Below are 9,485 nucleotides of genomic sequence, written 5' to 3' on the forward strand. Positions count from 1 at the left end.
ACTTGTCGTTTTGAAACGGCAGGTGACATTTCTGAACGTAAACTGACCGTTTAACCAGTGCCCATGAGATTATTGGCAGCCATCTCCATATTGTTTATGAACGACATTAGAAGTTAAAGTACAGAATTTTTCCATTTCAAGAAGTATTAGGGAGCCCTATTGTAGTTTGTATTCTCTAGTTTGATTATGGCAAAAGTTTGTTCTTGAACGGGAAAGATCATCAATCCTTTTAACGTAAGCTGTCATCAAAAAACTTTGCGTCAAATTTTCCGTTTCAGAACGGATGGATTTCTAACAGTGTTTCCATCTGTGCAAAGCGTTGCGGAAACCGGTGTAGTTTTAGTAATCTGGAACAAGTCCTAAACCACTGAATCGATGAGCATGGGGGCTGGTGGAGCAAAACCTGGCATAAAATTACATTGCGACCAACCGGGTTGCGCTATTGCAATCATATTAAAGCCGATCTGGTCTTGAGCCCTTTTTTCGATCGGTCAAAGCATTTATTCGTTATGTGAATTGTATCTCGCAAAAGTGACCAGAAATTGTCGAAAAATCCATAATTTGCCTAATTTTCCACTTGAAAGCGGAGTCTGGATCAAGCATAAGTAAGCCGACCTAACCGAGTACTACGAAAAATAAAATTAGCAAAAATGTAAAAATTTTAAGAGTTTACTTTGCATATTTTTTGAATCAATCCTTAGTTACTGTCAGTTTTTACCTCAAAACAAGAAAGATGGACAGTTAAAGGCTACTGATGTCGTGTTCGCAAACCAAATTCCCATATATCGCCGATAATGAACAAAAAGTAAGCAGAGACCTGAGAATTCGAGTCAAAACAGATTGCGTCAGATGCATTGCGTTCCCGTAGCAGCTCGGGTCAGCATTTCATTGAAGATGTCCAGAGCGTCAAAGTCGTTTTAAAATTTTAAAAATGTTTTGACGGTACGTTCGATCAGCTTTTGGGGCTAACTTGCATTCAACATCGTTCAAGATTCGTTATATCCACCCCTGAAAACATAAAAATCGCGTTGCGACATCCAAAAATCCTGATTTTTGAAAAGTAACCCCTCTTGATCCGCCCATGGGAACATTGAAAACTAAAATCGATCGACATTATAGGTTCACCCACCAAATAACTGTTCCAAGTGACACTAGCAGTTCAAGATCGAGAACCTGCGGGCATCATGTGCTTCTCCACACCACTTCAACTAGCGAAAATTTGCCGAATCTCAACACAAAAAACCTTTTTTTCTTCCCTTTTTAAAAATTTTCTAAACCCAAAATTTTAAAGGGGTTGCTAGACTACAGTATAGACTATTTTATATCGAAAAAAAAAAAAAATCAAAAATACTACTTTTGAAAAAATTGTGTTAAAAATTTTTGACTTTGTTCAATCTTTGTCAAATTTGAACATTTTTGTTAAAATGTTGCAAAACGCTTAAAGTCCAATTCAATAACTTTCGAATGCGCCGAAAATGAGCTATGTAGCTTCATTTTTAATGAAATTGAGGCGTTTTCGAAAAAGGTCTGCAACATAAATCAAAATTTTTAACGCTTTCCATAACTCTTTAAAAAATCGGTATTTTTTACTCAAAAGGGGTTTTGGGGGTTTCAGACCATAGCCAGCGAGCTCGCAAAGTTTCAACGAAATCGGAGAGATCACTTGCTAGAGTATGTCTTGTGCTTACCTATTTTTGACCTAGACTCTGTTTTCAAATTGGAACAGATGGCTTAAAAATAAGTTTTTGAACACTTTTTGTCATTTTGGCAAGATACACTACCCTGTACACTAAAATACTTTAGCAGATCGATAGAGCGTCTAACGACGAATCGATCGGTACCAATATGATAGCAAAAGTAAAACCCCAGTCGGTAAAAATCGAATTAAATGTCAAATTTTTCTCCGCCAGTCCACTGTGTGTTCGGAGGCTGGCTGAGAGTGACTTTTGGTAACAGGATCGGACGGCCTATGCTGCTAAAGAAGTAATCATCACCGCTGGTGCGCTGCACTCTCCGCAGATTCTCATGTGTTCTGGCATCGGTCCATGCTCTGATATAGAGGTCAGTGTCATCGATGCGTTTCTTGATCGTGCCTTCACTAGTGTGAATCTTGTCAGAATGTTAGAAACCTGTCTGAAAACCTGATCAAAATTCACGCATCTCTGGAAGCTTAAAACATCTCCTGACAGTCTGTAGAACTTAAACCGTCAATATCAGAGTAAGTTTTCAGAAATTCAGCTTTCAGAGGTAAGCAGATTCTGATCAGGATTTCAGACATGTTTCTGACATTCTGACAAAATTTACACGAGTGATCATGGCGCCATTTTAGGGTGTGAAAGCCACCTTTGCCCTTAAGGCCGTACTTTGCAAGCCTTGAGTTGAACCAGACGTTACTCATGTGTCGCAGGCTGCCAACTTGAGATGCTGGGTGGATCGGCCAGGTGTCGGTCAGAACCTGCAAGACCATCCGCGGCCCACCGCCATGGAGTTCAAGTGTCCCTTGTGCGACGTGGACTGGAACACTCGAAAGCGGGATCTGAATGAATACGATCTGTTACATTTAGGCGCCCTGACCGAGGCCGCCATTTTGCAACTGACGGCCTTTGTCAATACTGGCATCGAGGGGGCTGGCCTGCCCGAGAAGTGCCCCGATCTGCAGATCATACTGCTCGGTGCCACGGGAAAACAAGGGTGGCGAGCGGTAAGGTTACATGCAGTGGGTCATAAAATGAAGTCTAAGCGCTGCGTTCACAGCGAATCTTCAAAAGAAACAATAACGAAACTTTTTGTGAGATACACCAGTTCGTGCACTGCGTAGCAACCCTCGTTTTGCTGTCTTCAAATAACAAAACGCCAAAATATATGTAGCTTCACTCATTTAAATATCGTCCGAATGGCAGGAACATGACTAAAATCCTGATCAAAATTCGCGCACCTCTAAAAGCTGAGATTCTGAAAAAAATTTCTTGATCTTGAAAGCATAAGTTCTGCCGAATGCCGGAGTAAATTTTCAGCTTTAAAAGGTGCGCAAATTTTATAAGGTGTTGCGACAAGTTTCTGACATTCTGACGGATTTACCCGAGTGAAGCCATGGCTAGTGTATACACTTTAAAAAATTAAAGTCGGGAATAAACGACGGATCCTTCGGGAAAAAAAATTGCCAACGGTTCCTTCGTTAGTTTACGATGCTCTTCGTATATTCACTAAAACCTTCGTTTATTTTTTGAACGATCTTTACAGTCACAATGGAAATTTGCGAAGCATCTTCGTAAATCTACAAAGATCCTTCGTAAATTTACAGGGAACCTTCGTTACTAAACAAAGAACCTACGTTAATATACAGAGAACCTTCGTATTTATACGTCTGGAATAAACGACGGATCCTTCGGCCAAAAATTGCCAACAGTTCCTTCGTTTATTTACAAAGGTCCGCCGTAGATTTACGAAGAGCCGTCGTCGATTAAGGGGGGGACATCACTACAAAAACAGTGCTTTTGTAAAAACGTCATAAAAACCAAACGGAAAGAGAAAAATTGTTCATAATTTAACAGATAAAGTATAAAACAACACGAAGTCAATCTACCAAGGCAGTACAGCACTTTCGTAGAAAACGCATTTTTGAGTGTTAGGTTAGACCATTTCGCACTGTTGCAGCGCTGGACGCCAAACGGTTTGACCTAGATAAATGAAATTTAGTGACAGCCTTCCTGAGATGTCTGGCTTGGGTACCTTTATCATATTACAAACTCCTTTAAAGTTTTATTTGTTAGATACCAAAAATAATTGTTCAATTTTTTGGGTCAAAATAGTTCAATTTTGAACGTTAAAAAATAATAAAAATTAACTAATGCAAATTATTTTGCTACCCACCATAGCGGCATGTCGAAGGAGCTTCCCTGCTAAATCTCACCGCTGTAGCTAAAAACTGCGCCCTGGAGGCCTGCAACCGTTTGCAATTTCATGTTCCGAGAAAAACGCGATCAAAGTTGGGGAAACTGGGCTTTTCCCCTATATATGTTTGCGGCCCACAACCTCCCAAAACTGCAATTTTTTAAATTTCGGAATGCGGTTTTCGCCATTCGACGCAGAAAAGAATGGTCTATAGTATAAACTTATAAAAAAAGTTGCGATTTTTTATCATTTTGGAGTGATGTCCCCCCTTAACGAAGCCCGTCGTAAATTTACGAAGCCCTTCGTAAACTTACAACAGACTTTGTACATTTACGATTTTTCTTCGTAAATTTACTGAGAACCTTCGTATATGAACGACAGACTTCCGTTGATTTACAAAAGCTCCTGTAGGAAAGAAATATTTTCAGTGCACTTTTGGACATCTCCAAAAACCTTCGGAAAATAATCCGTCGTCGTAAATTCACAACATATTTTTTACAGTGTACCGCTATCTATTGCTCGTATTTTGGTAGCTATATAGCTGAACCACTTTAAATCGGCAACTCAACAATAATAATGATAAGAGATGTGCGAATAGTTCGGTATCCAATTGAATCAGGGGCAATTCGATTCGGGGACGGATCTCTTTGCTTCGACCCCGAATATTCAAAATATTCGAATCGACAGTGGTTTATCTTCGAATCGGTTGCTCGGGAACGGTTGAAGTCGCGCGCATAGCTTTGTTTTTGTACAAGAGCAAAATCAAATATTTGATTTTTCTTCTCTTTGTATTCCTGCGCTTCTCCCCCCCCCCCCCTGTATTACGGAAAATGTGTTTTAAAACGCACTTATTTTTTTTCGGTTTCTGTTCAAATTCGATACGATTTTTAAGGGGGCACACCAGTGAAAATGCAGAGGTTTCGAAAAACGATCATTCTGAGAAAAGTAACCGATGTATTCGATTGATATTTCATTCTTGGCTCAAAATTATGTCAAAGAAAAGGAAAATCAGTATGGGAGAGCGAGGTGACGATGGCAAGATGAAGCGCCAGTGCACTTCATTTTTCAACGACCTTGCTTCACTCCTGCCACGATTCCGCCTCTCTGGATTGAGCTTCGCACACGGGATTTGAAATTTTCTCAACAGGACACATGTGGCTATGGTCTGAACTACGGGCATACAAAAAGAATGATTTTGAATATGTTTTTTCAAAAGGCGAATATAGAAACAAATTTTTTAACCAATTTTTTCGCACTTCCATGGCTGCAGCTCACGTCCTACTTATGGGATGGCCATTTCCGAGGTTCAGACCATAGACGCAAGTGTAACGAACATTTTGCCGCAAACCGCATTAAATTATCTCAATTTTTGCGCCCGTGAGAGTGGCACAAAGGTACAAAATAGATATTTTGAGAAAAAGCCCTTTAAGTGGAAACATAGATTTGACGTGTTTTTTCGGATTATAAATGCGTCATTTGACGTATTTTAGTTCAGTTTGCGCCAAAATATTCCTCTTTTCAACTGCGTTTGGGTGGTTCAAGGGTTTTGTAATTGAAGTTCAAGTGAAAACCCTGAACGTTAACAATTGGTCAAAAATATGCAAAAATAATAACCTTTTCAGCAACTTGAAAAATGTGCACAAGCCAAAGTAATCGGAATTTCGGGGTGGGGTTTGAGGTATTCGACTCAGGATGAATAGCTGAAAAATAAGATAAAATAAAAGAGAAGGCGAAAATTTGCCGATTTTCACTGGTGTGCCCCCTTAATCTTTGAAAGTTTTATTCAATTTGATTCGACAACTTTTTCCACATTCGATTCGAAACTTTCTTTTTTAGATTCGATTTGATTCGAAATGGAAACCCTTGATTGGCACATCCCTAATAATGATAAAATTTGACACGCAAGTGGCATGACTGCCATGTTAAAATTCAGTTTTTTTAAAACATGGGTGGTCTGCTACGTTAGCATTCGCTTTGCAGTCCAACCCCGTGAACTCTAAGCGTTTGAAATGGATGTCACATTCGTCTGAACGTGACTGATCCTTTAATTTAGGTGTCACGTTCACTTCGACGCTTCCTTAATCAAGCTCCTATCTTTATATATAGAATCTTAAACAACAGTTATCACTATGCGCTACCATCAACAACAACCAATCTGTATGCGCTGGGGATACGAAATACGTTGTTCTTGACTGTAGCTCATAGCTGTTGTTAGGAGCTTGATGCATGGATTCGATGACTTCCACGAAGTGGATCGACGTCCAAACAAACGTGACATGAACTTCAAGTCCACGTGACGTCACATGCATTCAACAAGAGTGCCTTCGTTGCCTCCAAGGTGCATGGACAACGACGTGTGGAGGCACAACATCGTCAAGTGGCTGCCGGCCGTTCTTCACCCTGAAAGTCGTGGTGAGGTGACTCTCGACCCGTCCGACCCCTTCGGACGGCCCGTGGTGACGCTGGGGTACTTCACCTCCCAGAACGACGTGAAGGTAGCCATCCGGGGCCTGGAGATGGGCGTCGCCATGGCGGACGAGCTGGCCAAGAGAGGCCTTATCCTTGACCGCACGCCCATACCCCCATGCAGGTGATAAGACTAGACGCTATTTAAACAACGTTAATGATAAATTGGGATATCGTAAAGGAGAGTTCACTGAGCACTGTCTGACACTTGGAGGCCTTTGAAATGAGGTCTGGGCTGAGTGATGTGACGTTGCTTGGGACTGCTACCCCTACTCAGTCAGTCGCTGGAAGGGGGTGAAGTGAGGGGTGGTTTTTACTGGAAATGACGCTTTTTTCGCTCTGGAAGACGAACGGTTGGTGGGATCGTCTTGAAAACTTCGGGATCGCTTCCCCTATGTCTTGTTCGACCAGCTCGCTCGTCGGAGGGCTTCCAACCCCTCCAGGGGCGTGCAGGGGTGCAAGGGGGTGAACACCCCTACTGCAGGGGCTGCAGTCGTCCGGCACCGTGTTTCTTCACTGAGACGTCTTCTCGGACACTGGGCACTCGGACACCAAACCAACCTTTAAATGAACTTTAGCACCGTTCAAGACACCGTTTTTTTGATACACGAGAACAATGACATTAATATCATGACTTCTAGTGTTTTTTGCAAGTTGGACTCTGTTAACGACGTGTTTTCATTTTAGGGACTTCGAGTTCGCGACGCGAGAGTACTGGGAGTGTGCCATCAACGCGACCAGCTATACGCTGTGGCACTTTTCCGGGACGTGCAGTATGGGCAAGATAACGAATCCGCTGGCGGTAGTCGACTCGTCTCTCCGCGTCATCGGCGTCGACGGACTGAGCGTTTGCGACGCCTCCGTCATGCCGTTCGTTACGAGCGGCAACACCAACGCCCCCACCTGCATGATCGCCGAACAGTGTGCTGACCTCGTCCGGGCGCGCCACGGCCTGCCCGAGTACCGAGAATCGCCATTCCCAGAACCACCGTTCCAAGACCCGCCATTCTCAGAGCCGCCGTTCGGCTAATGTTGTTACAGCCAAAGTGATCTGTAGCCCAGCCCGCCCACCCCGAGAAGACATCGTTGCGTTTTTATTCGTATCCAAGCTCTAACCTGTTCTGACCTTTGAAAGCATGTATCACGCTCGCTTTTGTTGACCCGCAAGGCAATGAATTTATAAAATATCAATTGTAATGCAAGGGAGGTGTATGCAAGACATTGGCTTGGCGTAACACGCTCTAAGAAAATATTGTGAATTTACGAAATGTCAGTACACGATGTTTCATTTAAAAAAAAACGTTATTGTTTTGTCAGTTTACAAAACGATCGCAATCCTACAAAATCATTACAAAATGCATCGTAATCCTACAAAATCACTTTGTAAAGAGAGAGAAATCTTCCTAATTTGGTGAATTTACGGACAATATAACTACGAAATGTTTTGTTTAGAGAGGCTTTACGAAATATTGTCCAAAAACAACACAAAAGTTTGGGTAATTTTCTTTTGCGAAGTTGTCATTTATATATGAAAACATTTCGTTAACGTTTTGAACCAAAAAATTCGTTGTTACGGGGGAAAAAAATTTGTGTGGAAGATTTCTCACAGCACGATTTTTGAGGTTGAAAATCTTGATAATTGGCCGAAAACATTTCGAAAATGTACGACATGTGACGTATTTAAGAACAGTTGCCAAAATTCGGGGCACTTTTGAAGGACATTAACCGCAAGAAAAAAATGTGGAAAAGTCAGCTTTTTTCTCGGCCAATTCATTCAGTGATGTCCCACGACTTATATCTGAACGCAATCGAGCTCCCGGTGCAATATTGCTGAAAGACCAAAAAGCCCCTATCAAAAGTATAGGGGAAAGACACGGAACGTTACAGAAAAAAGCGGGGTACGGAACGTTACATTTTCATTCAAACATGCCTAGTAACTCTCTTGCTATGAATTAAAACACGCCATTTGGTCTGAGCACCTGTTTTAAGATTCCTCAACACGTTCCGAAAGAATCATATCTCTGTTTCGTCCAGAACTTGCCCGGGGAACAGAAAGCATTTTAAAATCATGGTCGGACACAACCGAAACATAACCTATAAAACAAGATTCTGAGCTTTCTATTAACTTCTCAGAGTTCCCGTTTGCACTATTCGACGGCAAAAATGCTAAAGATTAATCTGACGACAAGGCCGAGAACTACCAGTAGAGTGCAACGCGAGAAACCGTGATAATTCACATGTAACGGTGATAATTCACATGTAACTTTCCGCAAAGTCAACCACGGAGGATATTTTGCGTTTACAGATTGCACCCAAATCGAGCTCGTAAAAACGAGTTCAGTAACATGTGTCTGATAGATAAAATAATAAAGTTTCCGAATATCTTCTCAGAATCGTTCTACGTTCCATATTAGCTGAAATATAAGCATCGAAACTTCGAATTTATGGACGGGGGACATGCTGGTGCGTTACAAAATGACCGAAAGACACGAAAGATACCCTTATTTTGGCAACTGCTCATAAACGACATTTTTGTAAATTTACGAACAGTTCGTAAAACAAAGTTACCCAAACCTTTTCGTTATTTTACAAGAAATTTTTTTACAGTGCAGGCTTTGCGAGGCCGCGCCCGTTCCGACAATCCACGCTCCTGACTCTCTCGCCGCACATAGCCCCACAAAGAGACCTGAACGCTCATCAAAGCAGCATTCGGTTCCAACTTTCATGCTGAGGGGTTCCGCAGAGTGGGACGAAATGTGAAAAAGTGGTTATAATTACAGGAGCCCCCAAATCACCGCCAAAATATCTAGTTGGGGGTTTTTCGAAAGGAAAAAACTAATTTCCATTAAAATTAAAAAAAAAACTTGCTTCCGGAAACGGGGTGATTTCGGACATTGGTGTAATTACGGACATCTCTGCCCGGAAGCAGGGCGATGATACTCCCATCTAACGGCCAGCTTGGTGGCTTGTCCCGTTGCGCGCATCGCATCGGCCAAACTTCAATCCATCTGATCCCGGTGGCCGAATCAGGGGCAAACTTCTGGAGAAAGAGTGGCTTTTGAATTTAACCTTTTTACTTAAATTCGCTTAGGCGTATAACTTTGACTGGCAAGCCGAAACTGTACATG

General features: G+C 42.0%; 2 protein-coding genes across 2 annotated transcripts; both read left to right on the forward strand.

The window, feature by feature from the left end:
* The first annotated feature begins 1,845 nt into the window (after positions 1 to 1,845).
* Positions 1,846 to 3,373, forward strand: LOC117640431 (dehydrogenase xptC-like). Its single transcript, XM_034376936.1, has 4 exons — positions 1,846 to 1,872; positions 1,957 to 2,061; positions 2,408 to 2,701; positions 3,302 to 3,373. The coding sequence occupies exons 1-4, from the start codon at positions 1,846 to 1,848 to the stop codon at positions 3,371 to 3,373; spliced, it is 498 nt and encodes a 165-aa protein (XP_034232827.1).
* Positions 3,374 to 6,229: 2,856 nt separating this feature from the next.
* Positions 6,230 to 7,807, forward strand: LOC117640671 (glucose dehydrogenase [FAD, quinone]-like). The gene is made up of 2 exons (XM_034377460.1): positions 6,230 to 6,481; positions 7,045 to 7,807. The coding sequence occupies exons 1-2, from the start codon at positions 6,234 to 6,236 to the stop codon at positions 7,385 to 7,387; spliced, it is 591 nt and encodes a 196-aa protein (XP_034233351.1). The 5' UTR covers positions 6,230 to 6,233; the 3' UTR covers positions 7,388 to 7,807.
* The last annotated feature ends 1,678 nt before the right edge of the window (positions 7,808 to 9,485 follow it).

This window comes from Thrips palmi, unplaced genomic scaffold (genome assembly GCF_012932325.1).
Source record: "Thrips palmi isolate BJ-2018 unplaced genomic scaffold, TpBJ-2018v1 HiC_scaffold_12, whole genome shotgun sequence".
Lineage (NCBI taxonomy): Eukaryota > Metazoa > Arthropoda > Insecta > Thysanoptera > Thripidae > Thrips > Thrips palmi.